Here is a 23,571-nt window from a genome sequence, read left to right as displayed (position 1 = left end):
ATAATGACTATAATGACTATAATGACTATAATGACTATAATGACTATAATGACTATAATGACTATAATGACTATAATGACTATAATGACTATAATCATTATCTATAAAAAAGACTATAATAACTATCTAAAAAAAAAGACTCTAATCATTATTTATATATAAGACTCTAATCATTCTCTAAAAAAAATTTTTATAAAAATATTATATTTATTCACGAAAAAATTTTTAATTAAACTATGCAATGTAATGCAGTGTACTATAGGATTTAAAGTATAAAAAAGTTATGTTTAATTATTATTATTAAGTATACGTACACTAAAATTTTTACTAAGTTTTTTTTCTTTTTTATAAATTAACTAACAACATAAAATACTACAAGAAATTTTAGCCTTTAAAATGAATCGAACATTTATCAAAATATTAACAGTATCTCGCTCTACCATTGAGCTATAAAGGCTTACAATATAAGACATATATGATAATATTATAATCTATGCTAAAGAAAGTTAGTGTCATACTAATTATATATTTATATATATAATATATTACTTGTTATGCATAACAATTCACTATTTATCTTTATATATTTTTTTATCATACTAAAAAATATATACTTTTATGCGTATTGTGTAATATAATAATAAAGACTAAAAGTGGTGTACTTTATATAAAAGTAATTATGTTAAATTTTACAGTTTTATGAAAAAAAAAAATTAATAATATTTTCAATCTTTTCTTCTCTTGGTTCGGGATCATGTGGAGGTCTTTGAAGTATATAAAGAATATAACTGAAATTCATTCTTTAACTAAAAAAAAAATCTACCGGGCCCCCCTTTTCCGGCTCCGTACCCTCCAAAAGGATTCTCGGGTTTAGATGGAATATCACACTCAGGACAACGTCAACCTATTGTTATTGGGAATTGACAATTTGGACATCCTCTTGGACCAGGATCACGTGGAGGTCTTTGTGGTGTATAAGAGGGTCCAGGTTTCTCGATAGGTTTAGGTAATTTAACAGGTTTCTTCTTATTATCTTCAGCAGTTTTTTCTTCCTAACCCGTAGTTTTCCCACCGTCAGCCGTAGGTTTTTTATCGGTAGTCTCTGTCTTTCCTTCAGAAGATTCACCTTTTTCATCGGAAGACTCTTTTACAGCCAATAAAACCAATAATAATACGATTAAAAATATTATGAATAGAGGGAATATGTTAGATGAAAATAATATTGATGAATCTACAGGTACTATATTTAAATCATTTATCTCAGATATTACCAAGATAGAACCGGGTATAATAGAAATATTTGCTAATTTAGACTTTATTGTTAATGCTTCTTTACCTAGTTCAAAAACAAAGCCTATTGTTAATAATAAGAAAAACACTAAAACCGTAATAAGACCAAATATTGTATTAATGAATATGCTTAGTGCAAAGGGATATGCTAATAGTATTTCGAGGTCAAATAATAAGAAGAGTAACGCATATAAAAAAAAAGAGATATTAAAAGGTAGACGAGTCATTTGAAATCCTATGTAGCCGCATTCAAAGGGATCTCTTTTTTTTAAATAAGGGAAATGAGGTGCTAAAGTAAAATTTAAAGATAGTAATAAAGTAGCAACTATAAAAATAAATGCTGTAAAGTATGTAAAAGTTTGCATGTTAAAATTCTTGAATATGTATATGTATATCTAAATCAAATCTATAAATTTCTTGAATATATCTTCATTTATATGTGGTTGAAAACATCTTTTTTCTTAGTAATAGCTGTAGCATAGCTGTAGCATAAGTGTAGTATAGGTGTAGCATAACTGTAGTATAGGTGTAGCATAACTAGTATAACTGTAGTATAGCTGTAGCATAGCTGTAGTATAGCTGTAGCATAGCTGTAACTAGATAAGCTATAATGTTAAGGGATTATACTAAGGAATTTTCCTTTCTTTTCTAATCTAAAAAAAAATACCTGTTATTTGTATTTTTTATTTCATTAATATATCTAATTTACACGTGTATTGAATAAACCTTAAAAAGAATAAAAAGAACTAATTCTGAGACGTATTTTGGTACCCATTGAACTCATAACTAGCTGTGTTAACGTCTATGTATAATGAATTTTTAAGTTATATCAAATATTATGTAAAATTTATTAAATGTCTAAAAATATCTATTTCTAAATCTATAAATTAAATGGTTTTTATCTCTTAAAAAAATTATATGAATTAAAAAACTATAATTGAAATAAAATGTATGTTATAATATTAATTCATCTTAATAATTCGTCTGGTATTACAATGAATATAAAAGAAATTATGGTTAATAATGATATAATTATAGACATGTAACTATTTATTTTTAATTCATCGTTAGCTTTTAAAGCATTTTCGAAATTTAAATTAAAAATAATTGTTTTTTCAAAAAATCAAACTTCCTTAATCACAAATAAATAATATACTGCACTTATAACACTACTAATTATAGCAATAATTACTAGAAATAAAAATCCTTTGTCAAGCGCTGCACTTAAAATCATCTGTTTTGCAAAGAATCCTATTAAGGGTGGTACTCCTAAGAAAGAAAAAAACGTTATACTTAAGCTTAAGGCAAGAATAATGTTTTTTTTATACAAACCTCTTAGCTGTTTTATAATTTGAATAGGAGAATTTTCTAATTCTTTTAAATTTATCTCCGTCTTTAATTTATCTATATTCTTAGATTGGTTTAATTTTAATCGATAAAGAGAATTCCTGTAGGAGTCTTCACTAGAGTTGGTCTTAGAGTCGATAATCCAGTCAACTTTTATATTTTTATTGGAGTTGGCAGTAGAATTTTTATTCGAGCTAGCATCCGAATCGGCAACACTATGCATGTCGATATTTTTATCACTATCATAGACTTTATAATTTATGTTATCATCCTTTTTATAATTTAGAAAAGATTCAGACTCAGTAGAAAATAGCTTCATTTCATAATTATAAAAATAACCTATTGTTATAAGTATGATAAATCCGTTCAAATTAGTAAATATGTATTGTATAAGATAGAAAAAAAAACCTTGTATGGATTCTATTTGTATTATAGTTAGGCCTAATAAAATAAAACCTAGATGACTAATAGTACTATAAGCTAATATTCTTTTTATTCTATATTGGGATATACCTAAAACTGATCCTATTACCATAGATATTATTGAACTGACTAACAGGTTATTAGTTCAATTTAAGTTAGAATAATAACCTGTAAAGTATACGAATTCTAAAAACAAAATTAAAATGGATATTTTCGGAATTAAAGATATGAACAATGTAATTAAAGTAGGAACATAGTCATAAACGTCTGGACTTCAAAAATGGAAAGGTGCAGCACTTACTTTAAATAAAAAGCCAACGGACATAATAACCATAGCATAGTTTATCTCTAAATTAAGATCATTTGTGTTAAAGCTAGTTTGAATGGCTGTTAATATATATAAACCATCTAAATTCGTATTCGCAGAATTTGCATAAATCAAACTTTGACCCAGTAAGATAATAGCAGAGGATAGTCCACCTAGTAAAAAATATATTAAGCCAGCTTTAGTAGATGTTTCAGAATTTCTATAGATTGTACATATTAAGTACAAGCCATAACTTTGTAATTCCAAGGCTAAAAAAAGGGAGATAAGATCACCACTTGTTATAAGAAAAAAAGAACCTGTTATAATAAATACTACTATTAAAGGATGCTCTAAAATTAGATTTTTTTTTTTTATTTTTAGTAAATTTTTTTCAGAAATTGTATTATTGTTAGAGCTGTTAACGATGTTTTCATAATTATAGAAACTATTTAAACCCAAAATGATAGAAGTAATAGAAAGTAAAAATAAACTTACACTTATATTCGTAAAGCTATAAAAAAATAAACCGCCAAATAACCCAATACTTTTGATAAAAGAAAAAACGTAAGTATTACAATAAAGCAAATAAACTATAAATAATGAAAATAAAGAACCGCGAGCAAAAGGGATACTTTTACTGTTTCCTGACAAAGTGGCAGTAGACAGTATAAAATAAACGATATTGAATAATAACACGAAGGATGTAAGAGACTTGAACTTTTTAGACTTAAACCATTTTTGATATACCCCTTTTTTTGACCTAAATTTTTTAGAATACAGTTTTTTGAATTCACATATTTAATATAGATTATAAGAATTAATACAAACAATGTATAGCTTAGGAAGAAAAGGAATTGAACCTTAGATAGCAATTGCAATTGAGTTTACAGCTCAACCCGTCATACCAAGACCTTTCTTTATTTTTTATTATTTACATTTGTGTAAATATTTTTATAATCTATATTAAATAGATATGTTAGAAAAACTTCTCTTTATTTTTTAATAAAAAACCCTAATAAATTTATGTAGTTAGAAAAAAAAAATTCACTTAAATAAACTAATTAACATCAGTACCGCATTGGCTACAACATTTACCAGGTATCACCCAAACTGTATTTCCTTTAGATAGACAGTTTGGACATTTTCTTCCTGGTACTGGTCGTTTTCTAGGTTCATGTTCGAAAATAGGCTTTTTAGGCGGAGATTTTCTATCGGAATCATAATCTGATTCTTCAGCTAATAAAATTATTAATAATAATACTAATATTAATAAAGGTAAAAATCTTATTCAATCACCAAGTATTTTATTTATGTCATCTATATCTGGTATTACTAATAAAAACCAGGCAAAATAGAAATATAGGCTTATTTCGTTTCTGAAATATTTTTTCCTAGACCTAATTTTATTAGTAATAAAATTTTACCTAAACTATTTTCATATGAAGTTATTAAGGGTACTGTTAATAAAAATTGTAGAAAATATAAAGTAGTAGTAATTTGACCAAATTCTATAAAAGGTGTTTCTACATGTTTAGCACCTAGAAGCATTAACATTGCGAAATTAGCTGTAAATATATAAAAGATTATTTTAGTTATAGGCTTAAATGTAATTCCTTTTAATTTACTTAAATCTGTAAATGACATTGCTAATAATATTAAAATTGCTGAAAACATTGCTATAACACCAAACAATTTATTAGGGATAGATCTTAATACTGCGTAGAAAGGTAAAAGATATCATTCAGGTACAATAGCAGCAGGAGTTTGCATAGGATTGGCCATAACGTAATTTTCACTATCTCCTAAGACATTCGGCATAAAATAAACAAATAAAGATAATATTAATATAAATATAAATATTGTAATTAAATCTTTAAATATAAAATAAGGTGAAAAAACTAATCTATCGTAAAGTCCTGAAAACCCTAAAGGATTACTAGATCCGGATCCTTCATGTAAAGCTACTAAATGCATCAAAGCTAGTGCAGCTAAAATAAATGGCAATAAAAAATGTAATGAGAAAAATCTATTTAAAGTGGCATTATTTACGGAAAAACCACCTCAGATGAACTCTACTATATCTTGGCCCAATCATGGTATGGCACTCATTAAATTAGTTATAACAGTTGCACCTCATAAAGACATTTGACCATAAGGTAAAACATAACCTAAAAATCCCGTAGCCATCATTAATATAAAAATTACAGTACCTATAGCTCATGTTAAAGTTCTGGGTGATTTGTATGATGCATAATAAAGACCTCTACCTATGTGTAAATAAACTAAAAAAAAAAATGCTGAAGCTGTATTAGCATGTAAATACCGTATTAATCAACCATTATTCACATCTCTCATAATGTGTTCAACTGAATTAAAGGCTTCTAACACGCTAGGGTTATAATGCATAGCTAAAGTTACACCTGTAACTATTTGTATCACTAAACAAAATGCTAATAAAGAACCGAAATTTCATGCATATGTCAAATTACTGGGTTGGCTTGCATCAATTAGATAATTATTGACTAATCTCAATAATGGGTTACTTTTTAAAATTCTCATGTTCTTTTCTATGTAAAAAAATTTACCACTTATACCATTAATACTATTAATAATATTAATATTATTCAAAAGCTAAAGTTAAATATAATTACACAATTTAATTAAAATAGCTAGTTTCTCTTATAATTAGTATAACTTTAATCCTCATAAATTGTGTAGTTACTTATTCCAGGATAACTATTTTGAGTATTATTAGCAGACGTATTACCCTGATTATTACTAGTAGGTACAACAGTATTAGCTGAAGCCTGATTACTAGGCACAGGCACACCAGTATTCGCAGAAGCCTGATTACTAGGCACAGGCACACCAGTATTAGCAGAAGTATTATTTCCTAGATTATTACTAGTACTATTACCTCGTTCAAGACTAGGATCATAACCAGGAAAAAAAATTACACCTAATACTCTTCTACCACTAGCATTACTTTCGGGTATTGTACCACCTAGTTGTCTTTGACTTATTCTAGTTCCAGCTTGTCTTTGGAGACCCATTAATCTTAACCTAGCCTCTTGTACTAATCTTGCCTGTTCTCGAGCTTCTGTTATAGATCTTGCAGGGATCCTATCTAATAAATCTCTATTTCCTTGAACAAGTCTTAGTTCTCTTTGTAAAGTACTTATATTAAAATTAATAGATTCTAATTCCAATTCAAAGATTCCTGTTTCGAAAAAATTCTGCCTCTGTCTCAAAACATCTCGCCTTGCAATCAAATTATTAAGTCTCTGATCCAAATCTGCTATTTGATTCGTATAATTCTGTCTTTGATTTACATTTTCATGACATACCCTTTTTTTGACCTAAATTTTTTAGAATATAGTTTTTTTAATTTATATATTAAAAATACATTATAATTAATACAATCAATGTATAACTTAGGAAGAAAAGGAATTGAACCTTTGATAGCAATTGCCATTGAGTTTACAGCTCAACCCGTCATACCAGCAAACGGGACCTTCCTTTACTTTTTTTTTTAATATTTTTTATTAATACTTGTTTTTTTATCGTTTATATTTTTTTTTATTTTTTTTATTTAATATTTACATCTATATTTAGTAAATAATATATTTATAAATAAAAAACTTCTTTCTTTAAAAAATAAAAATCCTAAAAATTTAGCCTTTTTTTTATAGAAAATTAGTCTAATTATATTAATAATTAACTAGCGTACCACATTCCCTACAACGACAACCAGGTATCGTCCAAACTAATTTTCCTTTATCTAAACAGTTTGGACATGGTTTTCCTGGTACTGGACGTCTTCTAGATTCATGCTCAAAAATAGGCTTTTTAGGGGGAGATTTTTTATCAGATTCAGAATCTTCAGCTAATAAAATTATTAATAAAACTATTATTAATAATGGTAATACGGCAAATAAAAAGGATATTCTTGAATCTAATTCAAGAAGTGGTAATAAACACCCCTTAGTCAACTGTGACTAATTGGGTGGAGCATCAGGCGGGGGCTGATTAGGTGCCGGCCCACCCGGATTAGGTTTAGGGCCTTTCAGTAATAATATGTACAAAAATAGACTAAATATTAATATAGCTGAAAGGGTAAATAAGAATATAGAATTAGTCAATAATAGCCTTGAAATATCTAATTCAAGAAGTGGCAATATATATCCCCCAAAGTTAGATATATTAGACCATTTAACTTTTGCATCTAGATAATTTTCTCTATAAGTAATCATTTTTTTTGCAAAATCTTCTTCAATGTTTTCTTTCAAATATTCTTTATTTGTAATAATTATAGCTCCAACCATAGCTAATAATAAAATTATTGATGCTAATATTAATCACATGAAATAACTAGTATATAATATACTACCTATTACCATAATATGTGAAATATCCATTATGTTTTCTCAACCTTTAGATGTTACCGCAAATGTGTTATTTCAAAGAGAGTAAGAAAATAAATTTAGATTTGAAAAATTTAATATACTTAGGAATAATATTAATATACATAACACTATACTATTTCAATTATCACTTAACAATTCTGATATTCTTATGTTTATAAGCATCAGTATAAATAAAAATAAAATAGATATAGCACCTACATATACTAATATATAGGATAAAGCTAAGAAATTTAAACCCAATATCATTAGTATATAAGATAATAACACAAATAGACCTATTAAAAATAAAACAGAATAAATAGGATTTGAAACAATTACTACCCAAATACTACATAAAATAGCTATAAGTGATACGATAAACAATAATTCAATTGAATAACCGTAAGTATATCCCTCATTCAATAAAAGAATATTTTCATGAGGTATGAATAAAATAGATGAAGCACTCATAGGTACACTAGCTAAATTTACATTTATAACATTGTTTTTTTTAGACGCTAAAGTAATAGTACCTAATAAAATTAGAATTAACATATTGTTATCATAATATGTTAAATATGGAATAGAAATATAAAAAATTAAACCTATTAAGATATATAAAGCATAAGATGTTACAATACCAGTATCTAATTTACCTATATTTTTACTTACATGTATCAGACCTACTTCTAGTCCATAAGGACCAACTAATTCAATAGAACCTTTATCTAGTATTTTAGTGGTTTGACCCCCAAAATTCAAGATAACATTAGTAATATATCTATTGTAAAATAATTCAATTAAAAATCTTTGGTTAAAGAAACCAAAAACATTATAACCAAATCTAGAGAATTTAAATTGAAGTAACACAGAAGGTATGTATTCAGATATAACAATAGATATAATGCTTAATGAAATAGTTAAAATTAAAGGTAAAAGTTTAAAAAATTTTCTTACCGCAAATTCTGTATCTAATAATATTTCATGCGAAGGGTGTATGAATAATGCATTATCCATGAAAAAACTAGATCCTAATCCTATGAATATGTCTTTAGTTAAAAATCCAAAGAATATAGAAAACAATGCTAAAATTATTAAAGGTATACTCATATATAAATCACCTTCATGAGCTTGTTTATAGTTTACAAGAGAACCATTAGGATTACTTAAAAAAGTTAGATATAAAACTTTTACTGAGTATAATGTAGTAAACATAGCACCTATAGTAGCTATGAAATATACCACAGTACCTGAAAAGTAAAATTGTCCATATGCTGATTCTAAAATAAGATCTTTAGAGTAGAATCCTGTCATGAAGGGGAATGCGATCAAACTTAAAGAAGCTATTAACATTACTGTGTAAGTTAAAGGTAAAAAACATATTAAGCCCCCATATCTTCTGAAATCTTGATTATCTGCTACGGCATGTATAACAGACCCGGCTCCTAGGAATAATAATGCTTTATAAAAAGCATGATTTATTAAATGGAATAGTGTGATATTATATGAAGATAAACCAATAGCTATAACCATCATACCCAATTGACTCATTGTGGAATAGGCTATAACTTTTTTTATATCTTGTTGGAATAAACCTATAAGAGAGCTAAACACTGTTGTAATAGCACCTAATCATAGACATAATAACAACACTGTAGAACTGTATTCTATTAACGGTGATGAACGCATTAACAAATATACACCTGCCGTAACCATAGTTGCAGCATGTATTAATGCAGAAACGGGTGTAGGACCTTCCATAGCCATAGGTAATCACACGTGTAAACCTACCTGAGAACTTTTTGCCATAGCCCCTATTAATAAACACACGCCTATGATTGTTAATATATGTTCATTCATAAAAGGACTTAACGAAAATACTGTAGAATAATTAAGATCCCCAAAAGATCAGAGTATGGCGAATAATCCTAAAGTTAAAAAAGTATCACCTACTCTATTTGTTAGAAACGCAGAAAGAGAACTTTGATTTGCTGCTATTCTAGTAAATCAAAAACTAACTAACAGATATGAACAAACTCCTACACCTTCTCAACCTACAAACATTAATAAAAAATTGTTAGCTGTTACAAGTATTATCATCATAAAAGTAAATAAACTTAAGTAACTAAAAAATCTTTGGTTATGTGGATCATGACTCATATATCCTATAGAATAAATATGAACTAAGGAAGATATTACAAGTACTGGTATTAACATAGATACTGTTAATGAATCAAAGTTAAACTCCCAAGAAATATCTAAAAATTCTGAGTCTATTCATCTAAATAGTTTGAAGTTAACTGCTATATTGTTAAAACCTACTTCAATGAATGTAACAATAGCTAAGAGAGTGCTTAAAATTACACATGTACATGTAATTAATTGTGATCCTGATATACCAACTTTTCGCCCAAAAAAACCTGAAAGAATTGACCCTAACAAGGGTAATATAATAATAGTCAAGTACATTTATTTAAATTCAATTGTGATATTACCTCTTAATCTATAAAAAGCCACAAGTATAGATAAACCTATAGCTGATTCGGCTCCTGCTATAGTTATTATATAAATAGCAAAAGTTTGTCCTAAAATATCATCAAAATAGAATGAATTAATTAAAATTAAAAAAGTAATAGATAATAACATTATTTCTATAGAAATAAGCATTAAAATTATATTTTTTCTATTTAAAACAAATCCTAAAATTCCTACTAAAAAAATCATAAATGAAATATACATAAGAAAAAAATATTGTGTGTTTACCTGTAAAAAGATCTGAAAAATTTAATATAAAAGTCTTACGAGTGAAAGTAAAAGCGTTCAGCCTAATAAGGCTAATTTATGTTTATATAATTAAAAAAAATAAACAATATCCGAATATATTTTTAACTATATATTAATCATTACAATCATATATAGTTAATAGAAAGAAAAGGAATTGAACCTTTGGTAGCTATTGCCGTTGAATTTACAACTTAAGCCATCTTACCAAAATCTTCCTTTTTTTTTTTATAATGGATTTATAGATTAAAAAAGCTAATAGGGGTGTTTATAAAAAACTAAGTATTATATAGCTATTTTTAGCCTAAAATAAATTTCAATTCAGAAAATTGCAACTAAAAAAATAAAGCCTAAAATAAACATAAGACAATACTTTTTTATCAAAAAGAAATCACAAATCACAAAATTGCGACTAAAAAGTATTACCAAATAATATTTCTATTATTATATCCACAATAATAAAAAAAGAAGCTAAAGTTAAATTTAGCTACACAATTTAATTACAATAGCTAGTTTATCTTATAACTACACAATTTAATTAAAATAGCTAGTTTCTCTTATAATTAGTATAACTTTAATCTACATAAATTGTATAGTTACTTCTTCCAGGGTAACTATTTTGAGTATTATTAGCAAACGTATTACCCTGATTGTTATCAGTAAGTACGCCTGTATTCGCTGAATTCTGATTACTAGGCACAGGCACACCAGTATTCGCAGAAGCCTTATAACTAGGCACAGGCACACCAGTATTAGCTTCAGTATTATTTCCTTGATTAAAACTAATCACATATATAATGTTGGTTTTTTTATAGCTAATTACTAGTAGCACATTATTTAATACTATATTCTTTAAAATTTAGAATCTTTTACATTGTTTTTTTTAGTGTTATAAGGTTTTATATATTTATCCTTAATTTACTGGTTAATTAATCAATGTAAAAATTTCTCTAACTTTAGTGATTCTATTACAATTGGCATAGAGCTATGTAAAATTCCACATATTTCAGAACATTGCCCGTACATAGTACATTCTCTATTCATTAATACAGATATTTGATTTAATCTACCTGGATACGCATCGCATTTTATACCTAAAGAAGGTACAGCTCAACCATGTATTACATCGCCAGCTGTTACAATAAAGCGAATATGAGTTTCTTCTGGTAACGTTAATCTGTTATCTACTTCTAACAATCTTTGTCCACCTTTTTCTAAATCCGTTTCTGGCACTAAATAGGAATCATATTCTATAAACTCGTTTTCTGTATTTAAAAAATCAGCATATAAATAACTTCAATACCATTGATGTCCTTCAACTAAAATGGTTATATTAGGGTCGGTCACTTCATCCATTAAGTATAGTAATTTAAAACTAGGGAAAGCGATTAAAATTAAAATCAAAGCTGGAGTTATAGTTCAAATTAATTCTATAAGTGTACCGTGGTTTAAATATTTATTACTTATAGGTGACTTTGTTTCAACAAAATTTAAGACTATTGATACTAATATTCAGCCTACTCCAAATAATATAATAACTAAATAAAACATAATGTTGTTATGTAATTCCACTAAAGCTTCCATTTGAGGACTAGCACTATCTTGAAAGTATAGACCTCAAGGACGTGGAGCATCACATAAGGATATGAGGTTATTTCATATCCTTATTAAGTTATTTAAGTCAATTATATTCAATAAAGAAAGCGAAATACTTTGTAAAGGTAAACTCACAAAAGCATGTGGTTTTGGTGGACTACTTAAACATCACTCTAAACTAGTATAGGATTTTTCTAATAAACTTTGTAAATAATCAGTATAAAATTGAGGAGTATATCAAGGATATCTTGATACTGCTTTACCTTGTACTAGTTGAATATATAAGACATATAAAAATAATCAAGTAGCTATTACAGAGATAATGGATCCGAAACTACTTACTAAATTTCAACCTGCAAAAGCATCAGGATAATCACTAATTCTTCTAGGCATACCTTGTAAACCTAAAAAGTGTTGAGGAAAGAATGTAACATTAACACCTATAAATAAAATTCAAAAATGAACTTTACCTAACATTACATTATAATTTAAACCTAATATCTTAGGTATTCAAAAATATCATGCACTAAATAGCGCAAAAACTGCACCCATACTTAATACATAATGAAAATGAGCTACAACATAATATGTATCGTGGAAAGCAATATCTAGTGAAGCGTTTGCTAAAACAACTCCACTTAATCCTCCTATTGTAAACATAAATACAAAACCCAAAGCAAATAGCATGGAAGGTATTAAATGTAATGAACCTCCATAACAAGTTGCTAATCATGAAAATATTTTTATACCGGTAGGTACAGCGATTATTAATGTAGCTGCTGTAAAATAAGCCCTTGTGTCAACATCTAAACCAACAGTATACATATGGTGACTTCAAACCACGAAACCTAACACACCTATAGACATCATAGCATATACCATACCTAAATAACCAAACACACTTTTATTCGAACTAGCTGAAATAGTAGTACTTACTATTCCAAATCCAGGGATAATTAATATATAAACTTCAGGATGACCAAAAAATCAAAAAAGGTGTTGGTATAAAATAGGATCACCACCTCCGGCAGTTTCAAAGAAAGATGTGTTAAAATTTCTGTCTGTCAAAACCATAGTGATGGCACCTGCTAAAACAGGTAATGATAATAGCAATAGAACAGCAGTGACCAGGACTGCCCACCCAAACAAAGCCAATTTATGTAATCTAATACCAGGGCTTCTCATATTCAAAATCGTTGTGATGAAATTCATAGCTCCTAATAAACTACTTACCCCAGATAAATGCAAACCAAAAATTGCTAAATCTACGCTAGGACCACTATGGCTTTGAATTCCTGATAGAGGGGGGTACAGAGTCCATCCTGTACCTGCACCGTTTTCTATTCCACCCGCAAATATAAATAAGAATAGACTTGGAGGCAATAACCAAAAACTTATATTATTAAGTCTTGGAAAAGCCATATCAGGTCCACCTACGAGTAATGGTAAGAGAAAATTCCCGAAACCGCCTATCAGGGCCGGCATTACCATAAAGAATATCATAACGATGGCATGACTTGTGATAATACTGTTATATAGCTGATTATCAGCTATAAACTGAACTCCTGGACCAGATAACTCTAGCCTAATGAGTACCGAGAAAGCTGTACCTAAAAGTCCCGAGAATAGGGCAAATATTAGATACAGTGTTCCGATATCCTTGGCATTAGATGACATAGACCATCGTTCCGTTCATTGGGAGCTTATCTGGTCGCTTACTTCTTTTACTTCTTTTATACTCTCTCTATTAGTATATTCAGCGCTGACGCTGGTCTTACCGTGAGCCTTGCCGAGGACCTCGCCGCCGACCTCATCCTCCACGTTAGTAGCTTTATGCAAATATTAAAAGCTACTAACTCTAGCAAAAATTTAATCATTACTAGTAAATATAAAGAGATATTTACTGAAAGCAATAGATAAATTATTTATCATACCATATCTTATACAAATTTATTTGATATAAAGGCGTTTAAGTAACCCCCCCCCCTAAACCTTATGAAAACTCTTATGATTTTTCATGATGAAGTTGACTTAATTTTTTAAGATCGCGTATTTCGTCGATCTTAGACAATAAATAAGAAGTTTCAGGCATTTTAGATGGAACTTTTAAATCCAATCCTTTAGTATATAGATTATGAAGTTTACCATGTTGACTTTCCATGAGATTATGAATTATCTCCATTTTTTTTAGGACATGATTAGTAGTATCTTCAGGCAAAGCTTCATAAGTTTCTATACCAAAAGCACCTTTACTATCTCATATAACTACAACCTGAAATTCTTCAGCTATCTTATTAAATTGAAGTACAAAGCCTTTATAGTGTCCTAGGATACTATCAATATTAGACAATATATCTTTAAGTATAGTTATGTCCTCCATACAACTTTGCAAAGATAAAGTCACAAAAGCATAAGCTTTAGGTGGGGTAGTTAAACATCATTCTAAATTTCTATAAAATTTATACAAGATAATCTGCAGATAATTTTTATAAGTAGGAGTTAGAGTTATGAATAGATAAATTACACACAGAAGTAAGAAGTTCATCATAATAGTATTGTCACAAGCCATGTGTGCTGGCTTTATTAAGTTGTTTTTGAAACCTGAGATATAGCTATATAAACTAGTATAAATTGTTATATTATCTAGGACTATGAAACTAAATAATCATAAACCTCTAAATGTTCTTAGCATTAAAATAATTATTGTAATAACTCTACTTCAAAGTTTTGTATTAAATAGAAAAGCCAATACTAAATTAGTATTTAGTGCATTATAATAAGAAACAATAGAGGATAAATTCATTAATAGCTAAATTAAAATTAAATTATAAAGTAATTTTAATTAATTGCCATCAACTATTCATTATAATGAATTAAAAAAAAGGATTTTAATGTTTATATGAAGCATTTAACTTGTTAAATGCTGATAACTGCTCTATTATTTTAGAGTTGTATTCGGGTTTAACAAGTTTTATATTGTTTTCAATAGAGTGAGCTTTCTGAAACAAATTATTTATTTCAAAACCTTGACTTTTAATTAATTTGTCCATTATTTGTATTTTTTTAGTTATTTCTTTTTCTACTACACTAGGCATATTACCAGGTACATCGATAGACATATTCCCAGCCGAATCTGTTATAACATTAATTTCATGAGTTTGTACTACAACATGAAACTGATCTATAAATTGAGATAATTTAGGTAACATATAATCTAAACTAGATAATATATCAGTTAATTCACTTAAACAACTTTGTAAAGGCAAATCTATATTAGGGTGTGGTTTTTTAAGACTATTTAAATATACATACGGAAGTATTAAAATTCCCCCACTTAGAAGTAAAAAATTCACCATAGTCTCATGAATATTTTCTATAATTCAACCAAAACAATTTATACTAGTATCAATCTCTATATCTATATCTAGGCACAAAAGCAACAAACGTAACCCTTTTAATAGTCTATAGACAAAAATAAGTACTGAAAAACCTGTACTTACAGGTGTATTTACAGGTGTAATTACAAACTTTGTATTAAATGTAGTAATCAAACCGAAATGAACCTTTCTACAATTTAATTTAAAGAAAAGATATTATATAGCTAAAGTAGTCTATAATAAACAAAATCTTAATTTACTCTAATACAGTTTAACTATATAATCACATATATAGTTAATAGGAAGAAAAGGAATTGAACCTTTGATAGCAATTGCCATTGAGTTTACAGCTCAACCCGTCATACCAACAAACGGGACCTTCCTTTATTCTTTTTTTTTATTTTTTATATTCGAATACTTACGTTTTTATATTCGAATACTTATGTTTTTTTTTATTTTTTTATTTTTTTTTAGTTTATATCTATAATATGAAACTTTATTACCGTACTTTAGTAAAACCTAAACATATAAAATATATATTTTAGTTATATTTAACCTGATTTATGTTTATATATAATGATACTCATATAAAGACTATAAGATGGCTAGTTTTGCATTTTTATATAAAATTATTTTCTGTTAAACCATCAAAAATTTTTATTTAAAAAGAGAATAGTGCCAGATTTTCCTTCAATAAAAAAAATTTTTTAAAGACAGATATTTTATAACATGATATATATATATATGTGCATAATAATTAAAATATATTATTATTTTAGGAATAATTTATTAATCTAGTACCAGGAAAGAAAGTCGAATTCTTATCTTTAATGCATGAAATTAATGTTCTAACCAATTGAACTATCTTGGCTTTAAGTTAAAAAAAAGCTTTTTTTATCCCCTATAATTACAGAATGATGGGGATAAATTACAGTTATCCCCGAAGACAACAATATTTAAAAGTGGAAGTTCAAAAGGATTAATAGGTTCTATACCCATAGAAGGTCATTGACTTCCTAATTCAATAGTAGGAGATAGTGCATTATGGGAATAAGCTCAGAAAATTGCTAAGAAAAACAAAGCTTCAGAGACAATAAATAATGCTACTCATATTAAGTCCTTTTTGTACTGCTAAAGTGTGGTTACCTAAATATGTACCCTCACTTATAATATCTCGGAATCAAAATGACATGGATAAAGTTAAAGTTATAAAAGAAATATATAGGTTAAAATTAGCATATTCGAAGTTATGCACTATGGAAATATGCTCAGAAAATTGCTAAGAAAAACAAAGCTTCAGAGACAATAAATTATGCTACAATCATATTAGGTCCTTTTTGTATAGCTAAAATGTGATTACCTAAATAAGTACCTTCACTTATTTAAATAGAGTAGTTCTATGATATGAAACCAAAAAAATATATATTATATACATTAAAATATAATTATGATCATAAGTAGCATGGGCTAACATTATACCGATGATTAATCATACTCCTGTAACTAGCCATATGTCAAATATGTTATAAAATTTTTGCATATTTATATATATAAATATTGATTTTTCATATAAATAAATTAATATTAATAAAACGAAAATGATATTAAAGCTAAATAGGTCTAAACGCCAGAAAAAAGAAAAAGATGTATTTAATATTAATATATTATTAATAAATAAGATAGAACAATGGAAAATAGTTGAATTATGAAACTTTCGCATTTTTTATTTGTTATCTCATACATAAGAACAAATCGATAATATTATATATATTGAAAATAAATATAATAGATCAGTTAAAAACGATAGAATTATGTAAATTAGTCATGTATTTGTTGAAACTCATACATTATGTGTTATATAAAAATATTTAAGAACGATATATCAAAAGAGACACGCTATAATGTAAGCCGTCTAGAATAATAGAAGGATATACCCCCAATATTACTGTAAATATAACAAGGGTTAATAGAATAATAAATTCACGTTGATTTAAATCAGGTATATTAATTACAAAATATTTAGAATACTTACCTCCAAATGCTATTCTATTATACATATAAATAGTATATGCTGCAGAAAAAACTATAGAAGAGCTAGCAAAAATACCTAATAAAGGTAATCTTTCGAAAGTACCGTAAAGACTTAAAAATTCTCCTATAAAATTTAGAGATAAAGGAGTACCTGCATTGCTTAAACAAAGAATAAAGAAAAATATAGAAAACAAAGGCATTAACTGAGTTATACCTCTATAAAAAGTTATTAATCTAGTCGATGATCTATCGTATAAAATACCTCCAGCACATATAAATAAACCACTAGACACAAAACCATGAGCCAATCCTAAGACGATTCCACCTTCTATACCTTGAATTGAATTACTAAATAAACCTAATAAATAAACAGAAGCATGAGAAACGGAACTATAAGCTATGAGTTCTTTAATATCTATAGTTCTCAAAGTACTAAAACTGGCGTATATGATAGTGATTACACCTATTATATATACAATATATGTATAATTCATTGAAGCTTTAGGTAGTAAAGGTAATATTAGACGAAGTATTCCATATAAACTTAATTTTAGGACAATTGCTGCTAATATAATACTTCCGCCTAATGGTGACTCAACGTGAGCTTTTAATAATCATGTGTTTAAAAAAATAGTAGGTGTTTTTACTGCAAAGGCTATAAAGATACCATAAAATAAAAATAACTGTGTATTATAGTTAAAATTAGTTTTATATAAACCATCAAAATCTGTAGTACCCATTATTGAATTCATACTAAGTATCGATAATAATAGAAATAATGAGCCAAGTAGAGTATATAAAAATAAATAAAAACTAGCCCTTACTTTATTACTGGAACCATATATACCTATTAATAAAAATAATGGGGGTAAAATACTTTCAAAAAAAATATAAAACAAAAAAACATCTAAAACTAAAAATACTGCTAATAAAAGTGTTTCTAGTAATAACATTATAACAAAATATAATTTTACATTGTTATGTATAGATGTTCAACTAGATAATATAGAAATAGGTAATATAATTGTTGTTAACAATACAAAATAAATAGATATACCATCAATACCCAAATAAAAATTAAATCCATTAATTTCATGATGTTCTTGAACAAATTGGTATTGATTAAAACTATAATCAAAAAAGATAAAAATAAAAAGTGATAATATTAAATTAAATAAGGATACTAATAAAGAAATAGATTTATACATATGTGTATTATTACTATTAAAAAATAGATTTGTAATTAGAAAGAAAATACCTATCAAAGGTGTTAATAATAGGAATAAAAGCATATTTTTGTAATTAAATAATTAACATCCCTTATAAGTATATACTCAAATTTAGGTAATTTTTTTATAATTGTAATAATTAAGATTATATAAAAGGTGCTATTTTATATATTAAATTTTTAAATACATTCAAATAAAATTATATCTTATACATAAACCCTAGATTTTTATTGTATTTTCAATAATTTATTATTATATTATCTATTTTTTTTTTTTACATGATAAATATCCATGTAGAACATAAGTATTTGTTGACAAAGCTCCAGCTCCCCTATCCACAGGAGAAATGAGATAAGATAAATAAGGACCAAGAGCGATTAAAATACTGATAGCAATTATGTTTTTATTTTCCATATTATAACTTAAAAGGTAACCATTAGACGGTAATAAAAAAAAGTAATGCAGATGAATAAGATAAGCTTATTACACTAGCAAATCTCTTTAAAAGACACAATATATATAACCCATCATAGAATTACATACATAAGTCGCCAACAATATGCTATTCCTATTTAACCTGCTCCTATACTCTTAAAAGAATTAGTAGTCGTAGGAACAGTCGCAGTTTCTGTCACGGTTTGAATAACTTTGGAGAGTAGTAGCAGTTGTAATCTCTGTTACAGTTGTTGTAGGTATGTACATAAGCATCGGGTTATATATAGTAAAGATAAAACTATTACCTTATCAATCTCGTGTTGTATCTATAGCTCTTAGACTATTGCCAAGACCTTATAAAAATTGAGTATTAACTACTTCTATAGTCCAAGCATTAACTTCTCTCGTGATAGAGGGGTCAGGACTAGCTCACATATCTCCGGTAACATCCAAATTTGAAAATAAAGTAGAAATTGTCTAATCAGGGTTGAAAAAAACTTGATGTGTCATACCTTTTTTACCTAAAATAAAATATAATTTTATAAATTATAATAAATCTAATTTATTTATTTAATTAAATTATATCTTTATACAATATATACATTTAAATTTTTTATTTGTAACTAAATATTTATTAAGAGTTTCTGGTATAAAAGTTCCTTAAAATTTTATTAGTTGAAAGACCTTTTACCATATACATAGATTGAAGCGGATAAAGGATTCGCACCTTTCCGGTTTTGGGCATGAGCCAAATATGCTACTATTACATCAATCCGCATTAATATTATAAATACTTTAAGGAAATTATAAAAAGTTAAATTAATTATATTGTTAAATTTATTAATCTAGTACCAGGAAAGAAAGTCGAATTCCTATCTTTAATGCATGAAATTAATGTTCTAACCAATTGAACTATCTTGGCTTTAAGTTAAAAAAAAAGCTTTTTTTTTATCCCCTATAATTACAGAATGATGGGGATAAGTTACAGTTATCCCCGAAGACAACAATATTTAAAAGTGGAAGTTCGAAAGAATTAATAGGTTCTATACCCATAGGAGGTCATTGACTTTCTAATTCAATAGTAGGAGATAGTGCACTATGGAAATAAGCTCAGAAAATTGATAAGAAAATCAAAGCTTCAGAAACAACAAATAATGCTACAACCATATTAAGTCCTTTTTGTACTATTTTTATTTAATAAAATTAAATAATATAGTTCTATGATAAAAAATCATAAAAAATAGAATATTAAGTTTTTTTTATACTATTTTGTACTATTTTCATTTAATCTTATTAAAGTATATAGTTCTATGATATGAAATCATAAAAACCATACTATATACATGAAAATGTTGTAATCACATGGAGCTAAGATTATACCGATTAATAATCATATATATATATGAATAATATGTCACCTATTTCATCAAAATTATCTATATATATATATATATAACAATATTTATTTTATATATAAATAGATTAATATTTATAAAACAAAAATTATATTAAAGCTGAATATGTCTAAACCTCAGACATTATAACATAATGTATATAATAATATTATATGAATATTAAATAAAGAGCTATAAATTTTGCATAAAGTTTGATTAGCTTCCTCAGTAGTAAATGGAAATAAATAAAAATAATCATACAACATCTACAAAATGTCAATATAATATTCCAGACTCTAAGCCTAAATGATGATTTTCTGTTATATGATAAGCTAAGGTTCTTCATAAGCCTACAGCTATAAAGGCAGTACCGATTATAACATGTAAACCATGAAAACCAGTGGCAAAATAAAAACAGGAACCAAAAACACCATCACTTAATGTAAAAGATGAAACTGTATATTCAATACCTTGAAATGCTGTAAAGATTATAGCTAATATAATAGTATAAGCTAAGCCATATAAGCTTCCTTTTCTATCCCCTTTAATTAAAGAATGATGGGCATATGTTACAGTTATCCCCGAAGACAGTAATAGGATAGTATTTAAAAGTGGAAGTTCGAAAGGATTAATAGGTTCTATACCCATAGGAGGTCATTGACTTCCTAATTCAATAGTAGGAGATAGTGCACTATGGAAATAAGCTCAGAAAATTGCTAAGAAAAACAAAGCTTCAGAGACAATAAATAATGCTACACCCATATTAAGTCCTTTTTGTACTGCTAAAGTGTGGTTACCTAAATATGTACCCTCACTTATAATATCCCTGAATCATAATGACATGGATAAAATTAAAGTTATAAAAGAAATATACAGGTTAAAATTAGCATGTTCGAAGTTATGCATGGTTGATACACCTGTTGTAGTTAAAGTGAATAAACTAATACAAGTTAAAATAGGTCAAGGTGAAGGTGACACTAAATGAAAAGGGTGTGCTTGAAAGAAAGACCTTTGTGATACAATCATTTTTTTTTGTTATCTCATACATAGGAACAAATCGATAATAATAAATATATTTAGTAGTCAATAGCTATCTATAAATATCTTATTAATATACTTAATATATTAATAAAAGAAATATTTATAAAAAAAAAAGAAGTATTAGAATAAAAAAGAAGTATTAGAATAAAAAAGAAGTATTAGAATAAATCTAATTTCTTTATTGTAAATTAAATTATATATATATTTATACAATAAAAACACTTAAAATTTTTATTTGTAACTAAATATCGATTAAATGTATCTGGCATAAAAGTTCATTAAAAAATTTCATTAGTTGAAAGATCTTTTACCAGATACATAGGTTGAAGCGGATAAAGGATTTGCACCTTTTCGGTTTTGGGCATGAGCCAAATATGCTACTATTACATCAATCCGCATTAATATTATAAAGACTTTAAGGAAATTATAAAAAGTTAAAATAATTATTATATTGTTAAATTCATTAATCTAGTACCAGGAAAGAAAGTCGAATTAAACAGAAATTAAACAGAAATTAAACAGAAATTAAACAAATATTTATGTAAAGAAATATTAATTTAAATAGCGCCGGGGTATTGTGGCTCTTAAATTTTTCCCGTGCAATTTCCACTACACGAACCGTATTTCGACTTAACACCAATTAAAGTCATGCATACGAAGGTTAAGAGTCAAATTATTTAAACATCAATATTTATGAATCAAAATCAATAGTAACCAAACTTATTGCACATACTTCTTTCAGCGCCTGACGAGTGGTTAGTACCCATCTGAGATTCAATTCACCGTGCCGTAATTAAACACGATTACTAGTAATTCCTTTTTCATGCAGTCGAGTTTCAGACTACAATTCATTTTTTTTCCAATTTTATGGGGTTAGCTAAAATTTCCATTTTTGCATCCCTTTGTATAGGTATATGTGGCACGACTATAGCCCAAAATAATTAAGGTCATGATGACTTGTCTTAATCCCTATTATGCTTCCACGAAGTCGCAGAAGAAAAACGCCTTATATAATATAAAATTAAAAAATATAAAGAGGGTTATACGCTAATTACTGAATCTAATCATTTCTCACGATATTAGCTAAAGACAGCCGTGCAACACTTGTAAAAAGTATATCTGTTAAGTCCCCGAAAAAAGGGGTCTGAGAAATAAAGGACTAACAGAAATGTCATGGTTATCCTTAATTTTGTCAGTGTTTAGCTGACAAATAAAGAACAATTCATAATGATACAATTTATTCAAATTTTGGTAAGGTTCTTCGCGGGCTATCGAATTAAATATCATACTTCACTACTGGTTTCAGACACGGTCTAATGATTTCAGTTCCTGCGTTGCCACATTACTCTTGAGGTGGAATGCTTACACTTTCATTTATATAATCAGTAAAAACATAAAAAAAGCAATCAGCTTTTTATTAAACTATATTTCAATAACCCAATCATATGGCATTCATAATTTACTGCAAGGACTATTAGGGTATCTAATCCTATTCGTTACCCAAGCCTTCGTCCCTCAACGTCAGTTTTTACATAGAATTCTGTTTTCACCTTTACCTGTCCAAATGGTATCAACGAATTTCATCTCTACACCACCGTTCAGATATTAATCCAGTAAAAAGAGGGAATATTGTATTCCTATTATAAAAATAAGACAATATTAATTATAATTATTGTAATAAGTCGACATTACAATAAAACAATACAGTACGAATTATTTTTAAATTTAGAACGCAACACACCATTCAAAAAAAAAAGTAACTTATTTGAATTTCTTAATACTAAACTTTAAATTCCTATATAAAACTCTAGTAAATACGTACCTTATTCAGGCTATAAATACCGTCTAGGTACCCTTTAAACCTAATAAAGATGAATAACACTTGTCTCCCCTGTATTACCGCGACTGCTGGCA

General features: G+C 27.1%; 11 protein-coding genes, 1 non-coding gene and 2 pseudogenes across 14 annotated transcripts; all 14 read right to left on the bottom strand.

The window, feature by feature from the left end:
• Nucleotides 1–386: 386 nt before the first annotated feature.
• Nucleotides 387–457, bottom strand: K452DRAFT_t178. The gene has a single exon. It is a non-coding gene; the product is annotated as a tRNA-Asn (tRNA).
• Nucleotides 458–888: 431 nt separating this feature from the next.
• Nucleotides 889–1,655, bottom strand: K452DRAFT_330039 (uncharacterized protein; the record flags this gene model as incomplete). Its single annotated transcript, XM_033545093.1, has 2 exons — nucleotides 889–939; nucleotides 1,272–1,655. The coding sequence occupies 2 exons, from the start codon at nucleotides 1,653–1,655 to the stop codon at nucleotides 889–891; spliced, it is 435 nt and encodes a 144-aa protein (XP_033391505.1).
• Nucleotides 1,656–2,257: 602 nt separating this feature from the next.
• K452DRAFT_330038 (uncharacterized protein) lies at nucleotides 2,258–4,543 on the bottom strand (the record flags this gene model as incomplete). The annotated part of the gene is made up of 8 exons (XM_033545092.1): nucleotides 2,258–2,361; nucleotides 2,452–2,559; nucleotides 2,584–2,694; nucleotides 2,977–3,189; nucleotides 3,229–3,327; nucleotides 3,358–3,587; nucleotides 3,612–3,878; nucleotides 4,473–4,543. 8 exons carry the CDS (start codon nucleotides 4,541–4,543, stop codon nucleotides 2,258–2,260), a joined length of 1,203 nt encoding a protein of 400 aa, XP_033391504.1.
• Nucleotides 4,544–4,732: 189 nt separating this feature from the next.
• Nucleotides 4,733–5,926, bottom strand: K452DRAFT_330037 (uncharacterized protein; the record flags this gene model as incomplete). The annotated part of the gene is made up of 8 exons (XM_033545091.1): nucleotides 4,733–4,764; nucleotides 4,792–5,082; nucleotides 5,164–5,283; nucleotides 5,305–5,427; nucleotides 5,518–5,583; nucleotides 5,629–5,670; nucleotides 5,704–5,817; nucleotides 5,857–5,926. The coding sequence occupies 8 exons, from the start codon at nucleotides 5,924–5,926 to the stop codon at nucleotides 4,733–4,735; spliced, it is 858 nt and encodes a 285-aa protein (XP_033391503.1).
• Nucleotides 5,927–6,063: 137 nt separating this feature from the next.
• Nucleotides 6,064–6,842, bottom strand: K452DRAFT_313720 (uncharacterized protein; the record flags this gene model as incomplete). Its single annotated transcript, XM_033543688.1, has 3 exons — nucleotides 6,064–6,684; nucleotides 6,715–6,726; nucleotides 6,774–6,842. 3 exons carry the CDS (start codon nucleotides 6,840–6,842, stop codon nucleotides 6,064–6,066), a joined length of 702 nt encoding a protein of 233 aa, XP_033391502.1.
• A 1,269-nt stretch (nucleotides 6,843–8,111) lies between these two features.
• On the bottom strand, nucleotides 8,112–10,242 carry K452DRAFT_330036 (uncharacterized protein; the record flags this gene model as incomplete). Its single annotated transcript, XM_033545090.1, has 9 exons — nucleotides 8,112–8,135; nucleotides 8,266–9,386; nucleotides 9,414–9,527; nucleotides 9,561–9,653; nucleotides 9,723–9,767; nucleotides 9,828–9,854; nucleotides 9,891–10,046; nucleotides 10,092–10,115; nucleotides 10,140–10,242. 9 exons carry the CDS (start codon nucleotides 10,240–10,242, stop codon nucleotides 8,112–8,114), a joined length of 1,707 nt encoding a protein of 568 aa, XP_033391501.1.
• K452DRAFT_238709 (uncharacterized protein) lies at nucleotides 10,243–10,512 on the bottom strand (the record flags this gene model as incomplete). The annotated part of the gene is made up of 1 exon (XM_033537668.1): nucleotides 10,243–10,512. The coding sequence occupies one exon, from the start codon at nucleotides 10,510–10,512 to the stop codon at nucleotides 10,243–10,245; it is 270 nt and encodes an 89-aa protein (XP_033391500.1).
• A 975-nt stretch (nucleotides 10,513–11,487) lies between these two features.
• On the bottom strand, nucleotides 11,488–12,138 carry K452DRAFT_330034 (uncharacterized protein; the record flags this gene model as incomplete). The annotated part of the gene is made up of 5 exons (XM_033545089.1): nucleotides 11,488–11,648; nucleotides 11,670–11,811; nucleotides 11,875–11,960; nucleotides 11,997–12,027; nucleotides 12,076–12,138. 5 exons carry the CDS (start codon nucleotides 12,136–12,138, stop codon nucleotides 11,488–11,490), a joined length of 483 nt encoding a protein of 160 aa, XP_033391499.1.
• A 180-nt stretch (nucleotides 12,139–12,318) lies between these two features.
• K452DRAFT_330033 (uncharacterized protein) lies at nucleotides 12,319–13,827 on the bottom strand (the record flags this gene model as incomplete). The annotated part of the gene is made up of 8 exons (XM_033545088.1): nucleotides 12,319–12,344; nucleotides 12,414–12,419; nucleotides 12,504–12,590; nucleotides 12,621–12,651; nucleotides 12,694–12,875; nucleotides 12,900–12,982; nucleotides 13,004–13,118; nucleotides 13,170–13,827. 8 exons carry the CDS (start codon nucleotides 13,825–13,827, stop codon nucleotides 12,319–12,321), a joined length of 1,188 nt encoding a protein of 395 aa, XP_033391498.1.
• A 1,211-nt stretch (nucleotides 13,828–15,038) lies between these two features.
• On the bottom strand, nucleotides 15,039–15,506 carry K452DRAFT_238716 (uncharacterized protein; the record flags this gene model as incomplete). Its single annotated transcript, XM_033537671.1, has 1 exon — nucleotides 15,039–15,506. One exon carries the CDS (start codon nucleotides 15,504–15,506, stop codon nucleotides 15,039–15,041), a length of 468 nt encoding a protein of 155 aa, XP_033391497.1.
• A 1,889-nt stretch (nucleotides 15,507–17,395) lies between these two features.
• K452DRAFT_330032 (uncharacterized protein) lies at nucleotides 17,396–18,850 on the bottom strand (the record flags this gene model as incomplete). The annotated part of the gene is made up of 3 exons (XM_033545087.1): nucleotides 17,396–18,151; nucleotides 18,206–18,498; nucleotides 18,616–18,850. 3 exons carry the CDS (start codon nucleotides 18,848–18,850, stop codon nucleotides 17,396–17,398), a joined length of 1,284 nt encoding a protein of 427 aa, XP_033391496.1.
• Nucleotides 18,851–19,928: 1,078 nt separating this feature from the next.
• On the bottom strand, nucleotides 19,929–20,000 carry K452DRAFT_t177 (annotated as a pseudogene). Its single transcript has one exon. The product of its transcript is annotated as a tRNA-OTHER (tRNA).
• Nucleotides 20,001–20,071: 71 nt separating this feature from the next.
• On the bottom strand, nucleotides 20,072–20,144 carry K452DRAFT_t176 (annotated as a pseudogene). Its single transcript has one exon. The product of its transcript is annotated as a tRNA-OTHER (tRNA).
• Nucleotides 20,145–20,892: 748 nt separating this feature from the next.
• On the bottom strand, nucleotides 20,893–21,642 carry K452DRAFT_330031 (uncharacterized protein; the record flags this gene model as incomplete). Its single annotated transcript, XM_033545086.1, has 6 exons — nucleotides 20,893–20,948; nucleotides 20,988–21,254; nucleotides 21,279–21,307; nucleotides 21,344–21,430; nucleotides 21,458–21,556; nucleotides 21,593–21,642. The coding sequence occupies 6 exons, from the start codon at nucleotides 21,640–21,642 to the stop codon at nucleotides 20,893–20,895; spliced, it is 588 nt and encodes a 195-aa protein (XP_033391495.1).
• Between the last annotated feature and the right edge of the window lie 1,929 nt (nucleotides 21,643–23,571).

Source organism: Aplosporella prunicola (assembly GCF_010093885.1).
Source record: "Aplosporella prunicola CBS 121167 unplaced genomic scaffold K452scaffold_79, whole genome shotgun sequence".
Taxonomy (NCBI): Eukaryota; Fungi; Ascomycota; class Dothideomycetes; order Botryosphaeriales; family Aplosporellaceae; genus Aplosporella; species Aplosporella prunicola.
The sequence above is the reverse complement of the archived record's forward strand: the minus strand, read 5'-3'. Positions and strand labels throughout refer to the sequence as shown.